The sequence below is a fragment of the Sitophilus oryzae genome, unplaced genomic scaffold, assembly GCF_002938485.1.
Source record: "Sitophilus oryzae breed Bouriz unplaced genomic scaffold, Soryzae_2.0 scaffold_374_pilon_pilon, whole genome shotgun sequence".
NCBI classification, from domain to species: domain Eukaryota; kingdom Metazoa; phylum Arthropoda; class Insecta; order Coleoptera; family Curculionidae; genus Sitophilus; species Sitophilus oryzae.
In genome coordinates this window covers 445962-470752 of record NW_022146945.1, presented here as the reverse complement: position 1 = coordinate 470752, position 24791 = coordinate 445962, and the positions used below count along the sequence as shown (strand labels likewise).

At 31.5% G+C, this 24791-nt stretch overlaps 3 protein-coding genes across 5 annotated transcripts in view; 2 read left to right on the top strand and 1 right to left on the bottom strand.

Annotated features, from left to right (window-relative positions):
• Positions 1 to 3587: 3587 nt before the first annotated feature.
• On the bottom strand, positions 3588 to 5807 carry LOC115885096 (histone deacetylase Rpd3; the record flags this gene model as incomplete). Its single annotated transcript, XM_030903880.1, is given in 6 exon segments — positions 3588 to 4212; positions 4272 to 4423; positions 4526 to 4798; positions 4852 to 5035; positions 5095 to 5207; positions 5606 to 5807. Coding segments are annotated over 6 exon segments (1396 nt in total), but the record flags the coding sequence as incomplete, so codon positions are not given.
• A 195-nt stretch (positions 5808 to 6002) lies between these two features.
• On the top strand, positions 6003 to 7625 carry LOC115885118 (zinc finger protein 99-like). Of its 2 annotated transcripts, none has more exons than XM_030903906.1 (2): positions 6003 to 6352; positions 6418 to 7625. In XM_030903906.1, exons 1-2 carry the CDS (start codon positions 6295 to 6297, stop codon positions 7476 to 7478), a joined length of 1119 nt encoding a protein of 372 aa, XP_030759766.1. In that variant the 5' UTR covers positions 6003 to 6294; the 3' UTR covers positions 7479 to 7625. The 2 variants fall into 2 exon arrangements, with proteins under 2 accessions (XP_030759766.1, XP_030759765.1); XM_030903905.1 differs by having other exon boundaries at positions 6415 to 7625.
• An 8499-nt stretch (positions 7626 to 16124) lies between these two features.
• Positions 16125 to 24791, top strand: part of LOC115885097 (DNA ligase 1) — a 32411-nt gene continuing 23744 nt past the window's right edge. The window contains exons 1-8 of one of the 2 annotated variants that reach the window (XM_030903883.1): positions 16125 to 16335; positions 16385 to 16429; positions 16595 to 16654; positions 16716 to 16747; positions 16809 to 17115; positions 17175 to 17347; positions 22519 to 22742; positions 24428 to 24696. In XM_030903883.1, the coding sequence (XP_030759743.1) occupies positions 16304 to 16335; positions 16385 to 16429; positions 16595 to 16654; positions 16716 to 16747; positions 16809 to 17115; positions 17175 to 17347; positions 22519 to 22742; positions 24428 to 24696 (1142 nt within the window). In that variant the 5' untranslated portion in view covers positions 16125 to 16303. Of the gene's footprint in view, positions 16336 to 16384; positions 16655 to 16715; positions 16748 to 16808; positions 17116 to 17174; positions 17348 to 22518; positions 22743 to 24427; positions 24697 to 24791 lie in introns of both variants that reach the window. The other variant, XM_030903881.1, reaches the window with a different exon arrangement.

Sequence of the window (24791 nt, the reverse complement as noted above, 5' to 3'; positions counted from 1 at the left end):
TAAATAGTAATATAAAAGTAATATAAATAATTTTGATTTCTAATTTTTTATTTATATTTTCCTTCCATTACACTGCATGCTTAAAAAATTAATAAATATTTATATTTCATGATTTTAAAATTTGTTGTTAATATAACAAATTAGTTATGTAATTATTATTATTTAATAAACCAACGTTGCCAAAAATCATGATTTTTTAAAAAAAATCAAAAAAATCACTTGATTTAAATCATGATTTAAATCATTTGATTTAAATCATGCCAACCCTGGTTTTAAATAGGATTTGATATAAATAATTTTGACTTCTAATTTGTTGTTTATATTTTGCTACTACTTAATCAAATAGTTTTCGACGAATGTTTTCTTACTAGCTATCGAATTATTCGAATGAATTGCAACTATCGAAATGTTTCGATAGTATTCATTTGATAGTTCCCACTACTAATAAATATCAATTTTAGGTTTGAAAATTGCTTATCAAAGCATAACGTTTAATATAGATAGCCATATTCACTTGTTTATTATAAATTACATAATATTCCATTTCAAATAGTTACAAAAAGACCTTGTCTAGTTTTGACGCACCTTGTATTATATTACACCTATGATGCTATACTACAGCATGTGTAGTATAGCATTTTAGTAATTTAATTGTAAAAAGAGTGTTGTTATAGAATATTTCCTATTAAAATATCAATGGTGCTATGTTCAGAGAACACAGTAGCTAACTCGCGCTTTCACAGGTGTTATACTATACCGAGTGCGCCTCAAAAGTGGCTCACCCCTATAACTTTTTTATTTTTACAGATTAAAAAATACGAGATTTGGTATGTTAGTATATGACATTAATTAGGACTGACTGACTAGAATTGAATTATTTTTGGCCAGTTCCTGCTTCACCGGAAATGACTACAACTTTTGATTTTTAAATGGCACCCTAGGTATATTTCTACTTTATTCAATAGAAAATGACACTCTGAATAGAATAATATATCATATGTCAAGTTTTGATATTGATATTTAGCTGAAACTATAGGGGTGAGCCACTTTCGAGACACAGTCGGTATACCGTATGATCCAAAAAATAAGGCGTCAGCGATTGCTATGAAATGATTACAATGAAATGAAGATTGCTGTCATTTTATATGTAAATTTATATGGGAAATGTCACTGAGCATCATTTTCCAGCCAACTGGACGCCGTTTTTTTTCGATCAGACGTATTATTTTTTAAAAAAATATTATAATAGCTGATTATATTTTTAATGGAAAACGAAGGTACCTAATGAGAAAAAATAAAGTTATTCCACATACAGTTGACTACAGATAAGGATATAAACATAATAAAGTCATGTCATCCCATCTCACGAAAAAAAATTGGCGCCGAAAAGTTGGTAGGCAGTTCTTTTAGTTTCAAAGTAAAGGAATTTTTCCAATTTTGGTCCGCGGTTATTTCCCCTATCCGCCACCTGGGGTCGCGTCCGATGGGAGTTTCGAGTTCTCCACATGGATTTACTCAAAAACGGACTACGGAAACACGGAATATCTCAAAAACTGAGACTTTGACTGATTTTGATGTTATCACAAATTTTGTTGCAATTATTGTTCCTAATCTTAAATTGAAAACCGCGTTTCGCTAGCTACTGTAATTTTGGAGTTACGATTTTTTAAAATTTTTAACCCCCCCTTATACCCCCTTACCAACCCCCCACCCTCCCAAAAACTAATGGTCAGATTCTCGGGTGCCACAGTATTTTTGTGCCAAATTTGGTTAAAATCGGTTTAACGATTTTTGAGTTATCGTGTTACAGACGGACAGACAGACAGACACCATGAAAATATTTTGTATTTAGGTCATTTATCACCCAAATAACTCATTTTGAGTGAAATTAAATTTTTTTTTTCCCGATCTTAATAGCCTACCATACCTGTTGGTATGGTCGGCTAAAAAAAATGTGATCATTGGACTAGCTGAGAAATTTATTTTTCCAATCCGGAGTTTAGAAAAAAGCCTATCAAAAAAGCAAAAAAATTCTTAAAACTAAATAGCTACATATATCAATTAATAAATATAATTTAAAAAAATCGAATTAACCGTTTATATAACTCATCTAAAATCTAAAAACAATAAACCTGATAACCAAAAAATTTGCCCTTTATAAAAGGCTTATTACTAAATTTAAAAAACATATTTGGACAATTATAATATTAATGTTTGACATAAGGTAAAGGTGTGTAGTTCGTGAACGAACTAGTTCCAATGAACTATTCCGACCCCGGAATGAAAGGAACTAGTTCCTGGTTTCTCAAAGGTGTCCGATATAGAATAATATGCGACGGCGACGGATCGACTAGCGCGCGTAGCCCGATGGTAGGCAGGAGTGGGGAGTGCGAGACGTACGTTATCGGATCCGGACCTAGAGGAACTAAACTAAATAAAAGACTAGTTTACGTACGAACGGATCGGGCCAGCGCGACGTATGCTAGGCAGGAGTGCGGAGTGGCAGCCGTATGCCGTATGTTATCGGATCCGGACCTAAAGGAACTAAATAAAAGACTAGTTTACGTATGGATCAGCCAGCGCGATTGATGCTAGGCAGGCGTCGGGAGTGCCAGCCGTATGTTATCGAATCCGCACATAGAGGAACTATTAAAAGACTAGTTCACGGGAATCTATTCAGTCGGCAGATCCGAGAAATAATACAAGGCGACGACGATGGATTCGGCCTTGTCTATTGCCACAGCCGGCGCGGCGTAATTACCACAGAAAATTGTCGTGGATACTGTTTTTGATTTTTAGTTTGTTTTTTAAATATTTTATGGAAATGTTTCTCTTAGGTCCCTAAAATTAAGAAATATCTTATAAAACGAAGTAGATATTCTGAATTTTTAGACAAAAACAAAAAGCTTGACGTGAGGAAAAATGCAATTTTTCGTAAAATTTTTGTAATATTTGCTCCATGATTTGTGATATAGTTTTTGAGTTTTTTTTTATTTTTTTTATCTGCTATAAAACTTCCCTATATGTTTTTAACATACACAATTACACGTCTCGTTATATCTCCGTACATTATAAAAATTATACAGATCATACTGTGAATAGTTCTGACTGACAACGAAACGCATTAGCAAGCACGGGGGATGTCAATGTTAGTCGGGAACTATTGTGAACTAAAGACCTAGTTCAAGGAACTATTCCTCTGGAGGAACTAGAACTAAGGAACTAGTTTCTCCCAAGGAACTAGAATTCCCACCTCTAACACAAGGCACATAATTCGATAACAAAAAAATTCAGTAGTTTAAAAATGAAAACGCCAAAAAATTTAGTTTAAACATAGACATACTCGAAAAGCTGCAGGGAACAGGAAATCAATTATAACAGTATTTTTGGAATATGTTTTTTATGACAAACCCACTGCACAAAAATGCACAGCGTTCCATTTAGAAATATGTTTAAGGAAAAAAGTAAATTAAGTAATTAATTTACATAAAAATAAAAAATCATAATTAAAAAAATAAAACTAAAAACTTAATATTGATTTTTTTAGTAAGTTAATTTAGTACAGGCAAGTAGTAAAATTAAGTTACCTTTATCTGCCTTAACTTCCTCCTTGGGCTTTTCCTCGCTTTCCTTGTTCTCCGTTTTGTCCAGTCGCGGCCGTTTCCTGCCCTTGTAGCTCCTGTTGTCCCTCCGGCCGCCCTCTCCCTCGTCCTCGCTGTCGGAAAACTCGTTGTCCGGCACTATCCTCTTGTCCAGATCCTTTTGCGGCAGCCTTTCGTCCTTATCCACCTTGTCCTCGTTATCGCTTTCCTCGTTGATCGCGTCCTCGGGAATGGCTTGCACCTGGACACCCGGAGCGTGCGGCAACATGCGCAGGTTTTCGAACAGTCGCGTCTTGATCTTTTCCAAGTATTCGGGAGTGTTCTGATTGGCCATGTTGCTGGGGCTGATGTGGAGCTTGAAGTCGGGGCCGAAGTACTCGAAATAGTCGTTGTAGGGCAGCTCGTTGGCGATCTCTACGCCCAAAGCGACGGACGTCTCGTACGTCCACGCTCTGGAAACGTTTCGGATGGTGTAGCCTCCGCCGCCGACCATCATGAATGGGAGGTTGTACTTCTTTACGAATTCCACGCATTTTCCGTGGCCTTTCACCGTTAGATTGAAACAACCCAGTCTGTCTCCAGTTAGAGAGTCAGCGCCGCATTGTAGTACCTGTAAAAAGAAAAATTTTAATGACAGGCAATTTTTTCCTTAAAGCCAAATCAAATTACCACTGCACTGGGCTGGAAAGTTTCCATAACCTTGCTGATAATAGGTACAAAAATACTCTCGTATGCTTCGTCGTCCATTCCATCTCTTAAAGGAATATTGACAGCATAGTATTTACCTTTACCAGCTCCAATATCCCTTAAATCACCAGTCCCTGAAAAAAAAACAATTTAAAATTTAACTGAATTAAAATCTTAATCATTTAGTATAATAAATGTCGCAAAATATTCTAAAGTGATGACTCCTTGAAATATACCTGGAAAATATTCTCCATATTTGTGGAAGGATACCGTCATGACCCTATCAGTTGTGTAGAAAGCTTCTTCAACTCCGTCTCCATGATGAACATCAATGTCAATATACAGTACTCTCTGATGATACTTTAACAACTCGAGAATACCAAGTACAATGTCATTAACATAACAAAAGCCTGAAGCTTCTGACTTTTTGGCATGATGCAGACCTCCTCCCCAATTTATACATATCTCTGAAGCTTGCTTATTTAGTTTAACAGCAGCAGCTACCGAACCTAAACAAATAATTGTTAATTTATATTATTTGAGAAAAAGCAACCAAGTTTACCTCCAGCAGATAACTGACAGAATTCATAAAGTCCATCAAATACTGGGCAGTCCTCGCCAACGTTAAACCTTTGCATCTGTTTGTTATATTCAGCCATGTTATCAGGTCTGATTGATCTCAGAAAACGAATATAGTCATCTGAATGAAATTTGGTCATTTCTTCAGCTGTTGCTTTATGCGGTCTCTACATTAAAATCATAAGATATTAAAAAATAGATTAATATTTTTAAATAAATTATTTACATAAATTTCCATTTTCCTATAAAGCCCATAATTTAGCAATAAATTATGCGTCATCCTTATCCTATGAGGCTTCATCGGATGTCCCTGACCATAGTAGTAATTACCAATATCACCTACAAAATTAAAATAATGAAAATTATAAAAATATATATTTTTCATAGAAGTATCTTTACGATTTTCTTTAAATAAGAAAAGTACGGCGGACTGTCAATTAAGAGACGGTCGACCGTACTTCGTAGCATCATCCTTTCCTAACATATCGACCCAGCCAATCAGATTCCGAGAAAAATACGGTTGACTGCTAGTCGACCATGATGCTCTTGCTTTAAATTTTCGAAAATCGTCAAAGCTATGTGTATCAAACCAAGCAAAGAAAACTAAATTAAATTTACGGTTTCGATATTAGAATCTTTAAAAGAAATTTACTAAACAACAAAATAGCTTCATAACATCTATTTCTATTGAAAATTATCTACAAACCAAAGAATTATAACAAATTAAATTCACTTACTGTCGTAATAATAACACACTCTCTTCCGACTATGAGGTTGAGTAGCCATTATTAGTCCAAAATTTACAACAAATCACTAAGAATACTTTTTATTTATTAAAAACTTATTTATAGAAACAAACTTGCTGAATATTCATCCGACCCCGCGCAGTTAAAGACGTTTGTTTCTTGCAAATGGAGGATTTTTACTTTGACATTAATGACAATTCATTTGACATATCAAGTATCATCGCAACAGGGAGGGGGAAATAATCTTTATCGATAATTATTAGGGATGGGTAAGGTTTAAGATCGATTTGCATATGTAAGACGTCCATCATTTATATATGATCAATGTTTAATATTTATTATATAATCTATGGTCAGTGGTCAGTTTGATTTGACAGAAATGTGAAATTTGATCTGAATTTGATCAGAGAGAGAAACAACCGATTTGATATTTGATTTGATTGGTTTCAGCTGGTTTTAGAAGGGTTTCAGAGTTGGCAGTTGTTGGTTTGTTATTTTGGTTTTGATTTTTGATATAGTAATAGCACGGGTAATAGTAATTTGCCGGAATTTGCTCAAAGGGATTGCCTCTTAGGATTGCCTAGTTCATAGATAATAGATACCCTCGGTATTTTTTTGAATTTCAGCGATATTTAGTGATATACAAAAATTGTTTTTTGTATCATTGTATAAATAGATGGATGTATCAGCCATCAGCCATTAACTGCAGTAATATCTCTTTGCGTGGAGACTGTGAAGGTATGTCTTTAGGTATCTCGTATTTATATGTTTCTAGATTTAATTTATCTCATTTACTAGAGAAGAAATGGATGGTATTAATGATAAACAGGAAGAAAAATGCAAGCCATACAAATGCACGGAACCAAACTGTAATGCAGCTTTTATGAGACCAAGTAGATTACACAATCATCAACTTACTCATTTGGCTATACGACCCTATGCATGTGATTATCCTAATTGCAACAAGAGCTACACGAGTCAGTCACATTTAAAAAGACATGAAATTATAAGTCACTTAAGCCCACAGCCACCACCCATAACAGAAGTTGCTTGTACTGTAGAGGGCTGTCGAAAATATCTTGCTAATAAAGATTCATTAAAGAAGCATATTAGAGTAGTTCATAGTGATAAGAGGCTCCAGTTTGTATGTACAGATTGTCCCAAAAGATTTAAAACAATAACCCAGTTACATTTTCATATGATAGGACATGGAAAGGATGTCCCATATAAGTGTGACAAATGTGATATTAGATTTATTGAGTATCATTTATTTCTCAGGCATAAAAGAAATCATAAAGTTTATGTGTGCGATTGTGAGAAATCCTTTGATCGCTTTGCCCTTTATCGTAAGCACAAGACATTAGACTGTGAGCTAAAATCAAATGTCGAACATAAATGTACTGTTTGTGATAAAAGATTCATTCAGAAGCAGCATTTAACTCAACACACTTTAATGGTTCATGCGGATGATTCTGAAATTGAAACTTTTAAATGTTCATACTTGAATTGTAATAAAGAATACAAATATAAAAAGAACCTTATGGTTCATACTAAAACTTTTCATGAGAAAATTTTTAATAGGGTACAGTGTCAAGAGTGTGGAAAAGTGCTTAAATCCAATAAAAATTTAAAACAGCATTTGAGAATATGTGGTTTGCCACCTAAAGAGAAGAGGCTACATAAACCGAGAAAAGATAAAGGTATACCAAGGAAAAGCATAGCGTCCGAGTTGAGTGGTCTTAATGTTATTGATAAACATTTATTAAATATTGAGAATTGCATGGAAAATGAATTGCTAGAAACACAGCAAGATATTGAATCTACTGAGGAATCTACTACTGAAGAAAATTCAATTGAAAATTGATGTAACTTTTTTTTAATATTATTTACAATATTAAGTGTAATATTATAATTCTATATTTAGTAAGAGTAAGGGTAATTCGTTTGTACATTATATAATTTTTTAAATGTGTTATAATATTAAATAAAATTTTCTTCTTTTTTTTTCTTTAATTTTCAGTGTTTTCTTCCCTGTAAATAAAAGCATGTAATATTATACAGGGTGTTTCAAAAAAGATGTGCCATCTCTCGTGGGGAGATTCCTCATGTAAAAATAAGATTTATTTTTGATATCGACATAGATCCGATTCTGCTTTGTTTCGTAGATACAGGGTGTTAACAGTCTTAGTAATTTCGAATAAAATTTTCGCATTTATAGTAATCAAATACGTTTAAATAACTTTATTTTAAACGTATTTGATAGTAATAAATGCGACATATTTTAAAGCTAAAAAAGTGTTGACATATTCACCAAGGACGTGCATATGTATATTGCTTATCACTGGAATATTTTTCTAAAAAAAGCATGTACGCTACTGACTTTTTCTCTTGTTAGCGAAATAGTATAAGCAGTTTAATGCCGATTAAAGTTGTCTCTTGATATTTTGTCGATTTCGCCCTCCTTGATGAGATAAACGCAATTTTATTAATTTGCCTTGATCCAATTCTGATAACATTTAAAAAAAATTAGTACCATTAACTTGCAAAAGTTTTAAATAAGTACTCATTGATTCCTCATCAAAAAATATGAAAAAAAGTTCTTATAAACATGGGTTTGGAAATGCATAGTATTAGAGTTACAGGACACAGGATGTTAAAACTTTTTAAAATTAGATTTTTTTTGTAATTATCTGAAATACCATATACAGGGTGGTCCGAACTGGGTAAAGGTGTGGATCCGGTGGCTGACCTTGAAGCCCATATTTGCTGCATTTGATCATCGATACTACGCAAGCGCACATGGTCGATGTTGCCAAATTGCAGTTTATTTTCGAATTATTTGCAGTTGAAAATTTTTTTTTGAGTGTTAATCAATTATAATACAAATTCTATAATTAATTTTAGAATTTCAGATTTATCTTGATATCCAGAATTAAGGTAAGAAAGATAATGAAGATTGTGAAATGAAAGTATTATGAATATATAAAATTGTAATAATAATAACATTTATTTATATATTTACATTAGAATTAAAAATTATCATGTACGGATTTTTTTCTTAATGGTTTTAAACTTATTAGAATTATTTTAATTCTTTCAAGTTATTTAATTTCTAGTTATTTACAGGCAACAATAGTTTTGATTATATGTATTGATGTTTTGAAATACCGTATGATCGAATAAAAACGGCGTCAACGATGGCTATGAAATGAAGATCGCTGTCATTTTATATGTAAAATTATATGGGAAATGTCATCGATCGTCATTTCCAAGCCAACTGGACGCCGTTTTTTTTCGATCATACGGTACTACCATGACGAGTCTTATAGAACAATACACGTCAATGGGAGATAGAGGTAACATCTTACCTATAATGTTACTAATATAATATACTTTGATTATAATGTTTGTATCATAATTTCTTAAAAATATCAAGTTAGTGGATTAATAGCCAATTTTAGACATATATTTTATCGAAGAGTGTGTTGATAAGACTAAAATAAGCTTTGTTTTATCTTTTTCTCTTTAGAAGGGAGATAGTTTGTGCCGTAGAATACATTACAGTATTTAATATCGTGTACTTTGATATTCTTTTCTTAATTTACTGTAATTTCTTGTTTGCTATAATGCCAAATCTTGACAATATGGTGAAGGTTGAGTTTTGATCTTATTAGTTTTATACCTGTGTTTATACAAGACCAAATTAAGATTAGTTTGTAATTAGTTTGTGATTTATATTAAAATCTTTCTTATAATATTTGTTATGTCTTAATCTTAATACTATATTATGCTTTGTCTGGAAAATAAATGTTAAAATATCTTAATTTTGCATATCCTATTCCATCCTTCCATTAGGAAAAATATGGTCTATAAATCATATTATGCTAAGAAATTCATATAAATTAGGTGTAAGAATAGAGAAATCTTAAGGTAGCAGAAAAAATAATGCAATATATGTATAAGCAGAATTAAACGAGGTAACTGTAAATGTTGCTGAAGCTGATTCTACAATTTTAATTACGGAGGCTAAAATGCCTTTTAAGGCCTCCGTAGTTTTGATGGAATGTTCATGACATGACATGGAGCTACAGCATTTAAACGTTAAAAAAAAGAAAAAACTTGGACACATCCCTTTTAATTTCCCGAAAAATATCAAGTTAGTGGATTAATAGCAATCTTAAACATATATTTTATTGAAGAGTGTGTTGATAAGACTAAAATAAGCTTTATGTTTTATTTTTTTCTCTTTAGAAGGGAGATGGTGAGTGTCGTAGAATACATTTCAGTATTTAATATCGTGTACTTTGATATTTTTTTCTTAATTTACTGTAATTTCTTGGTTCCTATAATGCCAAATCTTGACAATATGGTGAAGGTTGAGTTTTGATCTTATTAGTTTTATACCTGTGTTTATACAAGACCAAATTAAAATTAGTTTGTAATTAATTTGTGATTTATATTAAGATCTTTCTTATAATATTTGTTATGTCTTAAACTTAATACTAATATTATGCTTTGTCTGGAAAATATATCTTAATTTTGTATATCCTATTCCATCCTTCCATTAGGAAAAATATGGTTTAGAAATCATATTATGCTAAGAAAATCACATAAATTAGGTGTAAGAATAGAGAAATCTTAAGGTAGCAGAAAAATTAATGCAATATATGTATAAGCAGAATTAAACAAGGTAACTGTAAATGTTGCTGAAGCTGATGATTCTACAATTTTAATTACGGAGGCTAAAAGGCCTTTTAAGGCCTCCGTAGTTTTGATGGAATGTTAAAAAAAACTATTATGAACATGACATGGAGCTACAGCATTTAAAAATTAAAAAAAAAAAGAAAAAACTTGGACACATCCCTTTTAATTTCCCGAATTTTTAATAAAGCACTTTTTAAACGTAGCATTATAATCTAGAGCAATTAGATTAATTATAGGAATCTAGAATTTTATTTCTATTTAATTTTATTGACTATGAAAATACATAATAAGCATTCACGTTTCACGTGTTGTGCGAAATATTAAAATAATAATAGAAATATATACCGCGTACTATGATTGAAAAAAATAGCGTCAGCGATGACTATGAAATGAAGATCGCAGTCATTTTATATGGGAAATGTCCTCAATCGTCATTTCCTAGCCAACTAGACGCTGTTTTTTCGATCATACTGTATATATTGACAAAACACACTGAAAAGCACATATTTGTTTTCTACTGAAAATAATTCCAAAATAACTTGCAATCTGGCAACATCGAAGATGTGCGCCTGCGTAGTGTCTGTGACTATATACAGCAAAAACTCATTTCAAGGTCAGCCACCGGATCCACACCATTACCCCGAACTGTATTCCGGAAACTTCGGCAGCATATTCTGCAGATAAAAATAAGTAAAAAAGTTCGTATAAATAAATGTATGTCCTAAAATGCTTAAAGTTTCGGAGATACAGGATATAGAAGTTTCATCTTGATTTCGATTTTTTCCAAATAATTTCTGAAGTAACGTCAATATGTGGATGAAAATTAGTGTCTAAGAGTTTTTTGACATGAGAAATTTGATTTTGACGTCAATATGACTCCTACTTGTGAGGGCGCCCCCTACATATTTTTAACTGATTTGAAGAGTAATAACTTTTCGTTCGTACCTGTATAAAACTACTTAGTAGAAAAATATAAATGTACGATGTTTTTTACGTAAAAAAGTATCTTGGAAAAAATCGCTACGAGGAATGGTTCTCGAGATATTTGGAATCGAAATTATCAATACCTGTCATGATTGACATAAATTGAACATGTTGACTAAATAGTTATTAGACTGAAATCATAAATTTGAAATGTGTTTGTTCCAAAAGTTCAACAGAACTTGTTTTGTCATTTTTTTTTCGCCGAAAAATTTATGATTAATTTTAAAAAAATAGAAAAAAAGAAAAAAGTTCTCAAATTTATCTACCTACTCAATAATCAAATAACTACCTACTCAACATGTTTATTTTTTGTCAATAATGACATGTATTGACTGTTTCCAATCTAAATATCTTGAGAATGGTTGCTCGTAGCGATTTTTTCCAAGAGACTTTTTTTACGTAGAAAATCATGGAAATGTATATTTTTTCACTCAGTAGTTTTATACAGGTACGGACGAAAAGTTATTACTCTTCAAAACAGTTAAAACACATGTAGGTGGCGCTCTCTACAAATAGGAGTCATATTAACATCAAAATCAAATTTCTCATGTCAAAAAACTCCCAGACACCAATTTTCATCCAAATATTTACGTTACTTCAGAAATTATTTGGAAAAACTCGAAATAAAAATTAAATTTTCTACGCCCTGTATCCCCAAAACTAAGCTTTTAGGACATACATTTATACGAACTTTTTTACTTATTTTTTTCTGCAAAATGTGCTGCCGAAGTTTCCGGAATACAGTGCGAACCACCCTGTATAATTAATAAATAAACAATTTATTATATAATTTTATCAACTGCGATTAATAAAATTACGTTTATCTCATCAAGGAGGCCGAATTCGACAAAATATCAAGAGATAAGTTTTAATTGGCATTAAACGGCCTACATAATTTTGATATCAAAAGAAGAAAGTCGGTAGCGCAAATGTTTTTTTTTGAAACATTCTAGTTATAACCCATATGCACTTTTTTATCATTAAAATATGTAGCACTTATGGTAATTTTTACCCTTAAAATTTCATTCGAGTCACTAAAAGTACTTGGGACAAAATTCTAATAAATCGAAAGATATTAATACTGTATAACACCCTGTAGCTACAAAACAAAGCAGAATCGGACCTATATATATTGATATGAAAAATAAATCTTATTTTTACATGAAGGAATCTCCCCACTAGAGATGGCACATGTTTTTTGAAACACCCTGTATCTTGATGAAATTCATTGAATTCATTACTGAATTTTTACTATTAATAATCATTTTCTGGAAAATAAATTAAGATACAGTAGGTAGCTTAGAAACTTTTTATAAGCGTCTGATATGTGCTATTATAAATATGTAAAAAGCCAGTCGGCTCCTGATTAACGTTTTCGTAACTTCTTTTAGGTCAACAAAATAAATTTTAATTTACCTAAATAAATTTCTCCTTAGGTTTGGTTTGGTTTGAGTGATTTTTTATTTGCCAAAGTAATATCACAGGCAATATCTAAAAGTCATACATTTTCTAGCCAGGAAAACGGGAAATAAAATATCTTGAAAACGAAGACAAATATTTTATTGAAATAAGATGCGTAAGAAATTAAAAACGATTCTTGAAAATAATAAGTTATTCGGTACTTATATAATTATAGAGGGTATAATATAGATAATTAGCAAATTATTTCGAATTATACAGGGTGTCCCAGAAATAAGTGCAAGTATTTTAACTGGCAGTATAGTTTAACCGCAGAAACACGCCTATGAGGTTTTTTTTGCGAATTTTTTTTTTTAAAATTCGAAATTTTTTGAAAATTTTTTGGAGATTTTTTAGTTTTTAGTTAAAAAACATAATTTCTTGATAGTATGGCAACATAGGTATTAGCATAGTATAAGAAAACTAGTAGCTTTACTCCTTGTCAAATCCTTTGTTCTTTTTCTGCCACTTTATATGACCTTGTTCTCGCCTCCCGTGACCACTGACGTAGCTGTATAGTCGTGGTCTATTAACTAGGCAAAGGATAGACGTGGCACTCGCCATAGTTTCACAGATATGTATTTAGGAAAATATGAGTTCACAATAAAATAAAATAAAAAAAATGATCATCGAGTAAAAACTTGCTTGAAAACAGAATATTTTCACATTTCGTGTAGGTAACAATTATTCTGTATCTGAAAATCTTCTGATGGGAAGAAATGCGGAAAAAATATATAATGACATATTTTTATATTATTATCTATTTCAGAGATTTTCTACGACTTTTTTTTTATTTAAAGCAAGTTTAATTCTCTGTAAATAACTGGATTCGGCATAAAATTATGCTATAGTACACTGTCTTTATTTAAAGCACACTGCGGTGTTGCTAATCTATTTCTTATTTACTAAAACTTTGGTTAAAAACATTATATACGAAAAGTGGTAAAAAACTAGAGTGAACTTTATTAATACTTAGCTATGTTTTCTTAAACATGAAGCATACCAGAATAAATTCGTGTAGAAAAATTTACTTTACCGTATACAGGGTATTTTTATGGCGTCACCAAAATCGTAATATTTAAAATGTTGTATCTCATTCTTTTTAAATGCAACACCTTGTATATTATTTTTCTTTCAGACGTAGAATTAAAAGGTGAACATTTTTTGTATTTAAAATGTTTTTAAATTTTTGGCCGTTTTGCAAATATTTTCTGTATTTCATTACATATGGGATTTTCAACGATAAAATATCAGACAAAGATCGTATTACGTGGCTTTGATAAAAATTTACTGTTGAAAGAGCCATATATAATATAATACTGCGAATATCTGCGAAACCGTTAAAAATTTAGAAACACTTTAAATAAAAAAATGTTCACTTTTAATTTTGCATCTGACAGAAAAATAATATACAGAATGTTGCATTTAAAAAAATTGAGATATACCATTTTAAATATTCCGATTTTGGTGACGCCATAAAAAATACCCTATATAGAATAATGTAAATTTTTCTACGCGGATTTGTTATCCTTGTTTAGGAAAATAGCCTCTAACACTTTTGGCTATAATAAAGCCAAGTGTTAATAAAGTTATATTCACTCTAGTTTTTTATAACTTTTCGGATATAATGTTTTTAACCAAAGTAAATAAGTCATAGAATGACAATACTGTAGAAAGATTCAAATAAAGATAGTGTACTATATGCAGAATTTTAAGCCGAATCCGATTATCTACAGAAAAATGGAGGGGGGGTGCAGTTAGTTAGGCAGTTTAAAAAAAATAAAACTAATTTTACCATAACTTTTTTGTGTGACACCCTGGATATAACAAAATATTTTAGGATACGCCCCTTTATAAACCTTGAAACATATGAATAAAACTTTTTTCACACCTTCGACAACGACGACGATATTGGACTTCCTCGCACTAATGGGCCACACTGTATATTTTATGGTGGTTTAAAGCTAGAGGTGTGGCACTTTTCTTCCCTCAAATATAAACTCAATATTTTGTCTATAATATTTTGAATATCGTTATATTACGACCACTTATAATAAAAAATAAATAAAATATAAAAAACATAAAAAAATCCAGTCCACTAAATTTATAATAGCTTATGCTATTATAAAATTCTTTCAATTAAAACATATGAATAATTTGCGGAGACTTTAGATGTACAAAATATTTACTCTAAAATTGTTGCAAAAACCAATCTATATAAATTATCTCGTAAATTATTATTGGAATGAAAATTTTATGGCAAATCCCCTGACCAAAAAATATTTTCATGCGCATATTTCAGACAACCTGTATATCTAAAAAACTATTTTTAAAATATAACCACATGCTAAAAAAAATAATAACATTTAATTAATTTTACATAATATCTCAGCTAAATATAATTAAATGTTTATTGATAATCATATGCCGATATCAGCTTGCCGATTTATATCCGATGGAAATCTAAAAAAACTCAAAGCATAACTACAATTAATAGCAGCACAGAGAAGGCACTCATTTTTTTGTCAATACGTCTCTGTGCTGGGACTCAAACGCTCGAACGTGACTTGACCCTCGCAGCTCGACGGACGGAATTTAGTGTGTTCTGTGTTCTGTGGACGGAATTCAACTGAAACGCTTTGCAATCTGCCGATATTCGACAGATTGCAAAAACTGGCAGAACATATTTGCGAGAGTGCAACTACTCTTTTCCTTAAACTATGGTATTAGATTAAATTTACAAGAAAGAAAATCCAGAAAAGATCCAGTGGTTCTCAAAATTTTAGCAAAAAATAATCATTTTTTTTGGAAACGTTCAAAGTAAAATAACTCGTTATTTTGGACTTATTTGAAAAACGATAAAGAGAAAATATGTTTCGTTTATCGAGATCTACCACCCCTTAAAATATTTGCACTTATTTCTGGGACACCCTGTATAGTTATTTCGAAGAGTTCACACATTTTTTAGTTTGAAATATTGATTATTTCAAATTAAAAAAACTTAAAAAAGTAGATACGAGTAAAAATTAGTAATTTTTTTATTCGTAACTGGTTCGTAACCAAAAGTCTTGACCAAAAATAACTATTTGAATCTGGGTAATTTGAGTACTTGGTCAAATTCTGGTCAAATCTCAGAGCAATAATATCTAAGGTAACAAAGTAATATTCGGTGATAAAAAATAATCTCCAATTAGCATGGGAGATGGGAGCCAATCTGATACATTTATTTATCGATATCGAATAAAAGTGATTTTCATTTCTTCTTCCCATTACTATAGGTAAGGCTACCATAGAATCAGTCTATGACACGGGTCTATGATGAGCATATAAATTTTTACTATTAATCTATGTCGCAAAATTAACCTACAAATTATAAATTATTGGCGCCCTGGAAAACGTAAACAAGTGTTTACTGGTGTTTATTAAATAACGAATAACGTATTAATTATTAATTATTTTCAGTACACTAATTAAAACTTCTTTTCATTTATGAGTCTATTATTTGTGCAACATTAAAGTGCTATTTTTATTTCAGATTAAAATATGTCGAACAAATTATCTCAAAAAAGCATCACGTATGTATTATTTGAGAATATAAACTGTGTTTAAGAATAAATATTTTAGATCATTTTTCAAACCTAGTACGGGCAACGAAAAAGATCAACAAGGGTATGTATATACTTTGTAATGTTTTGCAATGTTGAGAGCTCTTCGGATAATTAATTTTTCCTTATTTTCACTTCACAAATATTCCAATAAGCTCTCCAGTTTTTCTTCACATAGCATTAAGTTTAATGTATTATATAATGTTTCTTTTCATAAATATATTAACAGTAGTCCAAATGAGAAAAAACGTTTTAGAAGTTCAAGTAGTGGTAATTCAGAAGTTGAGAAGTAAGTAGTTTTTTTTCTGGCTATAGAAATTAATGACACATTGATTTAATGTTATTTTTAGATCTCCTGACAAAAAAATTAAGAAAAAATCAGGTATGTTTATCTGTTTGTTTATTTTATAACAACTCTTTTGATATGTTTTTAAAATTTGTAGTTAAGAAAAGACAAAAATCTATAGATACTCGAGAAAACCTAAAAAAAGTAAAAACTGAAGATGAGCAGTCCACACCACCCAAGATAAAAAGTATTAAGGATAGTTCTACAGATGAAGAAAGTGAAGAAAAAAATACTGCATTAAAACATGAAAATCCTGTTGAAAATGAAGTTAGTACCAAGAAAAGAAATATTATTTTTGGTGAAAAAACAGCTGAAACCACGAAAAATTCATCACAATTAATTTATAACCCAAAAGTCAAAAATTATCACCCCATAGAAGATGCAACGTGGAAACGAAATGAACGGTATATTATGCAGAAAAATCTTATTTTTATGTTTATAAGCATTCTCTATCTCTATCTAGTGTTCCATATAGTGCTTTGGCAAGGACTTTGGAAGAAATTGAAGATGTGTCTGCTCGCTTAAAAATGATTGAAATACTTAGTAATTTTTTTCGTTCAGTGATAGTTTTGACACCTGATGATCTCTTACCAAGCATATATTTGTGTTTAAATAAAATTGCTCCAGCCTACGAAGGTTAGTACATATATTAAGGATTTTAAAATTTTTGTATGTATTTTTTTGTCATAATTATACAGTTTATGTTTAAATTACCAGAAGCGACAGGGACAATTTTTTCATAGAGCAAATTTTAATTGTTTTTTAGTCTATAATTTTAATGATGCAGGTTGTCAAATTTTGATTAGTTGATGTTGAAATATCAAGAATGAACATGTAAAAAACCCATAGACAAACAAATAAAAAGAGACTGACAAATCTCATGGTAAAGAGTGGGACCGCGTTCCCGTATCGCAACTCAGAATAACAATTTTGAAACCAATTAGCAGGACCATGGCATGACGTACGTCTTTGTTGCTATCTTTCTTTATTATGTGTGCTTTATATGAAAAAGAAAGAGATAGGTATAAAACGTATCGTAAGACATTATCGCACATTCTGGCTGGCGGAAAATTTAGATTAGCCTTTATTAGTAGTATTCTTTCATTCTGAAACTGAAAATTTTCACTTAAACTGACTTCCCTACACCACGTTCCCCTTACGTGGTATAGGGAATAAATCAGTTTAAGTGAAAATTTGCAGTTTCTTTCAGAATGAAAGAGTACTACTATTATAAGTAAAATTATAAAAAAAGCAAAAATTGTACTGTTTTATAAACATATTTATTTATACATAAAAATAAATAAACATTTTATAATATAATAACAAAAAATAACAGTGTTTATTCCACCCACCAGTAGGAAACGATCGGCAGGAAACGATCGGCCAATTTTTTTAAAGGGTATTAAAAATCTAATTTTCGAAAAAACTGTCTAATTGCAATAACATAGTGAATATCCAAGCAAAGAAGACTTTACGAGAATCATGATCCTGAACCATTTTCAAGTCCAGTTTTAATCCTAAAACAAAAGTAAAATAGGTATATTAATAAAGTTTCTGGTTACTATAAACCAGCTATAAACCTACCCAAAAAATGAAAAAAATTAATTGTATTAATTTGTTATGTTAAGAGAGGTTCGAAATATTTTTGACACTACTCTACTTCTACTTTTTTCTTAATAAGATGATAAATATAACTACTTACTTTTATTTTACCAGGTGTCTTTAACATATCTATCAGAGAAAGGGGGCACCAATACATATAAAAAATAGATGATACTGACTCCTGCAGCAAATAAAATAACAAATAGTATAACCGAAAACTATAAGTAACAAAATATAAATACCTATATGGAACAAAGGAATTTGTTCCCTATCCATATTCATAAGTCAATAAAATGGAGAGTTTAGAAAAAAAGGTAAATCACCAAAAGAAAAATTAACAAACATGACAAATTGTCATGATGTTGTCATCTTGGTTGTCATGATGACGAAAACGAAAGGCGATTGTTCTAATTTCTATTTAGAAATTAAGTTTTATATGGTTGCTTCTTTCTCTCTTGTTATATTAGAATGAGATAGGGGGCCCAATAGACGTAATGCGTAGATCAACATAAATAGAACGAAATTTTGCGTTCTGAGTTGCGCTACGGGAACGTTGTCCCTCTCTTTGCCATTTAATTTGCCAGTCTCTTTTTATTTGTTTGTCTATGAAAAAACCTTAAAGTAAAAAACTAGTTTTTACATGTAAAAAAGACTATGAATGGCCTGCTTTTTATATTATATGCATTATAAAGCCTCTGTGTTAATGACAGTTGTATAAATTTAATTTATTTTCTATATTTGGTCTTTTTATACCTAATATTTTTTTTATTGGTAATTGTTGCATATACGGTTTTCGGCTATTTTTGGATTATATAAGATAATTTTTAGATACTCACATTCTATTGTCCTTAGAGATTGCAAATATGCTGGGGGAGAAGAGAAATTGTGTTTCTTTAAGTATTTTTTCAACCAAACAAACTTACGGGACCAGGGAGCGAATAGGGGTGTTGGGCGGGGTAAAAACAATACCAAAATTGCATTTTTCCTCAACTCAAGCTCTTTAAGCTACACGCACACTGATGCAATCACGGCCGCGATTGCGATTACGATCAGGGCAGCGATAACATGAGCGATCATTCTAGCACACACCAACGCGTTCACGTTCACCGCCGTACCTATATGTAGTGAGCTCTATCCTTTAGGTATACATAGGTATAAATTAAAAATGTGAATTATGTATACCGAAAAAAAAACATTCTGAAATATTTACTTACAATATTTAAACTTAAACAATAAAAATGTATACATATGTACTATCCGATCCAATTGCAACTCTTTGTCTAAAACTTTTTATTTTTAATTCTATTATTTTTGTAACTTGGATCGGATAAATCATATAGGATTTTGTGTATTTTTACATCCTTAATTACCTGCTCTGTTAACTCCATTTCTAAATTGCAACAAATCTTAAATAACTTAAAAACAATTTAATTTAAGTATAGGAACATGTATAATCAAAAAGTAACGAATTGAAAAGCCTTTTCACTAGTGAAATAAAAAAAGTGGGTTGAGTGGGTAGAAATGATTTATGATAATTTTTTAATCTTATATTTAATTATTATATGTCATTCGAACAATTTAATTTTTGAAATAGATAGCTACATGTCTTCTCTCTATGGCACAATGACTGTGGTAATCACTAAATTTAACGTGTAGGCTATACACATATTTTTGACAGGCAGTTTTTTTTCGTCCAAAAATTGTAAATATTTTTTTTTTCTCAAAAACGGTTACTCTTAGGTATAGAGTGTTTCATATCAAAATTCATAAAATTTTACAGATAATTTAAGTATGTAATAAAAAATGGGAGCACCCATTTAAAATAAGAAAGTTGCTGTCATTTTTGTGAAACAATGATGTGCAAAAAATCTCCGATCTAGATATTGTAGTTCTCTAAAAAGTTCTAATACACGCTCAGCCTGAGACCCTGTATACCGTACTTTATATTATAAACATAATATAATTATGTTTATATACTATTCAGTATTTTTATGTTTTTTTTATTGAGCACTAAGAGTAATATACACGCTCGGTAATTCAATATCTAGCAAGCCAGTTTACGTGCATTGGAACGAAACGTCTATAAAAGGTCTAAGCTTAAACAGAGGTGGACAACAACTTCCCCGTCAACAACTCATTCATCTACTAAAGTTGAACCTGCATTTTCCCCTCCAAAAAATTAAATAAAGAACGAAATCTAAGTTAAGAAACAAACTAAATACCGACAAATATTTTAGAGCTTCTTAAAAAGAGAGTTTATAATTGCTACAGCTTTCCCATTGAAATGAAATTAATTGTAGATATGAGTGAACAAAATTTGATTTGACGTATTCAGTTCGTTTCGATCACTTCCTGTTTCACCGCAAGTGACTACAACTTTTGATTTTTAAACGGCACCTTCGGTATTTTTTTACTTTATTCCATAGAAAATGACACTCTGAATAGAATGACATATCAAATATGTCAACTTTTGACATTTACGCTTAAAAAAATCGTATTTGATAGTATTAGAGTGTCATCACAGCCATGACACTCTAGATTGAAATTGTCTGTGTTAAAAACACTAATTTTTAATAAAGGATACTTAGGATTTAATTGTCTATTGTTTATCGTGTATTGTCCTGGCCGATTAAAAGATGCCCAAATCGTATTTTTAATCAGATCTCAATGTTTTCAAATGGACCGAGAGTGGCTCAGTAGCATATTTAGAAAAAACATTTTTTTGTGCGTTGCAGATGTTAAAAAATTTAAAAACTAAACAACTGATTTTTATTAACTTTTTTTAACTGTTAAGCTATAGGTTAATACCTAAGGTTCATACACAGACAATTATACAGAGTGGTCCGAACTGTATTCCGGAAACTTCGGTAGCATATTCTGCAGATAAAAATAAGTAAAGAACTTCAATAAATGTATGACCTAAAATGCTTAGTGTCGGATATACAGTGTCATATTTATTTCGATTTTTTCCAAATCATCGTTTGGGAGTTTTTTGACATGATACATTTCATTTTGATGTCAATATGCCTTTGTAGGGGGCAGCACCTAAAGGGAAATTAAAACAACTTTCGTTGCACCTCATCAATGACACCATGCGTCGTCTTATGGAGTTTGTTGGTGGTCGTATTATGATGTGCAACCAAAGTTATTTTAATTTCCCTATACATGTATTTTAACTGTTTTGAAGAGTACCTAATAACTTTTCGTTCGTACCTGTATAAAACTACTGGATGAAAAAATATACATTTCCGTGATTTTTTTCGTAAAAAATGTCTCATGGTAAAAATCTCCATGAGCAACCGTTTTCAAGATATTTAGAATGGAAATATTAGTTAAGTAGTAGAGTAGATAGTTATTTGATTGAAATGGTTAATTTGGGAACTTTTAATTTTTATATATTAATAGTTTCTGTTGAACTTTTAGCACATAAACATAAATTTATGATTTGAGTCTAATAACTATTTAGTCAACATATTTCATTTATGTCAATGATGACAGCTTTTCCTTATTCGAGTTCAAAAGAACTTTTTTACGTAAAAAGCGTCGTAAATGTATATTTTTTTACTCAGTAGTTTTATACAGGTATGGACAAAAAGTTATTACTTTTCAAACCAGTTAAAAAATATGTAGGTTTCGCTCTCTACAAATAGGAGTCATAAATATTGACATCAAAATCAAATTTCTTATCTCAAAAAACGATTTTCATCTAAATATTGACGTTACTTCAGAAATTATTTGGAAAAAATCGAAATAAAAATGTAAGTTCTATACCCTGGATCTCCGAAACTAAGCATTTTAGGACCTACATACATTTATACGAACTTTTTATTTATTTTTATCTGCAAAATTATATGCTGCCGAAGTTTCCGGAATACAATTCGGACCACCCTGTATATAGAATGTTCAGCCATCCTTTACCGTCACGTCATATATTGTCGAACTGTCTCGATCACTTGATAACCAGATGAAAGAGAATAGTGACGTCATTACGGCATTTTATAAATTACTGCATATTCTTTTTAGTAAATGTCATTGTCATTTGATTTGGGGTTATAATTTTATTGACGGACATCGATCAATGTCAAAATTAAAAAACATATACATAAATATGAACTGATCTCAGACACACCCTAAAACTCTTATTTCACAAATAATGATGACGTAAGCGTGAACGATGGCTGAACATTCTGTACCCCAATTTTTAGGTTTAGAATTGGGCGTAGCCGAAACCAGCCTGATGAAAGCGATCGCCCAATCTACCGGTCGTACGGTTAGTCAAATTAAGAGCGATGCGCAAGAAACGGGAGATTTAGGCAAGGTTGCCGAACACTCGAAGTCAAACCAGAGAATGATATTCAAGCCGGCGAGATTGACCGTTAAAGGTGTTTTCGATAAGTTGAAAGAGATAGCTCAAATGACCGGGCATGCCGTAAGTCTTTCATTGAATCTGTAGTATCAGTTGTTCCCTTTGAATAAAAAGATTAAGGAAGGAGCATATCAAATATCTTAAGCCGCGTACTCACTGGCGAACTGCAACTGTAACTGCAACCGTTGCTGTAACCAAATTCTATAGTGTGGACGCGTTGTGAACCAGGTTCGCGAGCCAACTTCGAACAGCTCGCAGCGAGCCGCCAGTTGTCGGTTTTCAGGACGAACACAAAGAGATTCTCGGTTGGTTCGTGGACGTCGATTTGGGATGTTCACCAGTGTGTACGTCCGATAGTCTCGCAACCAAAAAAATATGAGTACCTTCGTGGGACGAAGAAAAGGTTTTGGCACTAATTGAAAAATACAAAAACATGCTTATAATATGGGATCCAAAAAATAAAGACTATTTAGACTCAAAAATTTTTTAGAGCCATTTAAAAGAAGATGCTTAGACAGAAATTGGTTCTTTAATGGGACATTGTGCTCCCGAGCTCTGTGCAAACAACGCGGATCGGGAGGTTCGCGAGAAGAGAAACGTGCATACCTTCGCGACGATTTTGTTACAGCAACGGTTGCAGTTACAGTTGCAGTTGGCCAGTGAGTACGCGGCTTTAGATCGACCGCGAATGGACTCTAAAATGGCCGACTTAAATTCCGGTTTATCGGTGCCGTTCTAATTTAATTTAAAAAGTGTAAAACTATGATGTAGGGTAGACGTCGGATAGATTCAATAATTTGCTGTTTTATTTTGCGTTGTGAGTAAATGTTGGAAGTTATTAAATTTTTTATAAAAAACCCAACCTAACCAAACCTAACCTAACCTAACTGAACTTTTCAGGCGTGGCGCTTTTTAAATTGATAGGGACATCATTGTAAATAGCTGCTATGTTATAGCAAAACGACCTTTCAAAAAGGGTCGTTTTATGCTTAGGCGGTGTTAACAAGAATTTATGCCGGAGATCTAGATTGTGCGCCTCAAATCTAAATTTTATTTTTTGGTACAAGTATTCAGGTTGTTTTTTAAAGATGATTTTATTATTTGAAGGACTAGACTATGTAATCGTCTTCTCTCACACATATCCAGCCACTTATTTTCTTTCAGTTTTGCGCTAATGCCTGTATCGTATTTTCTCAACCCACATATCATTTGCACACAATAATTTTGAATATACTGTATTCGCTTTTGGTCACGTGACAGTAAGCATGAACTGAAAGCTTAAAAAATGGCGCTTTTTATGAAGTCATGGCCAACTATGGTTTCCATTTAAAAAACATATGTTTGTGTCATATGTCAAAAATAACAGACTTTAGAAAAAATCGGAGAACACAAACTCATTAGGGAAGCGATTATCTACAACTTTAATCTGAAAACTTGTGTAAAATAGATTATAATTGAATTACGGTCAATTTTTAAAATAGCCAAAATTTGTTTTTTTAGAAATATGTAGTAAGCCATGAACTTTTTCAAAAATCTGAAAGGCGCATATTTATGACCCCATAAAACTGCAATTCTTCCCCCATTTAACCAGCTCTCTATCTCCAGTAGTTTCCGAGATACCCATAGAGAACATCGTAGGAAACTCACCCGGTATAAATATTTTAATAAAATGTGTTGTAATTTCTTTGTAACACTTTAGAAACTCAACTTTTTTACTAGGTATTTAATTTTATTGGTTTTTATTATAGTCACAGACGAAGAAAGTGGAAAAGATCCAGTCAATGTTCGTCGCGTGTCAGGATTCCGAGGCTCGGTTTCTCATCAGATCGCTAGCAGGAAAACTACGTATCGGCTTAGCGGAACAGTCCGTTTTACAGGCCATAGCGCTGGCTTGTGCCTTGACCCCTCCAGGTCAGAATTATCCACCTAAACAGCTTAATGCTTCAAAAAAACAATCGAGCGAAGACTTCAAAGCCAAAGTAGACGAATTAGCATTAATATTGAAAACTGCTTATTGGTAATTATATAAGCGCCTGGTCATCATAAATTTGTGGTATGGATTTTAACGCTAAAGATATTGTAATGGATGTTAAAAAGAGACAAATGTGGGTT

Excerpts from the sequence above, each read along its gene's own strand:
- LOC115885118 (XM_030903905.1), top strand. The coding sequence starts at position 6,295 with ATGTATCAGCCATCAGCCATTAACTGCAGTAATATCTCTTTGCGTGGA. Across the intron at positions 6,353-6,414 it reads TTTGCGTGGAGACTGTGAAG|AAGAAATGGATGGTATTAAT; the intron begins GTATGTCTTTAG and ends CATTTACTAGAG.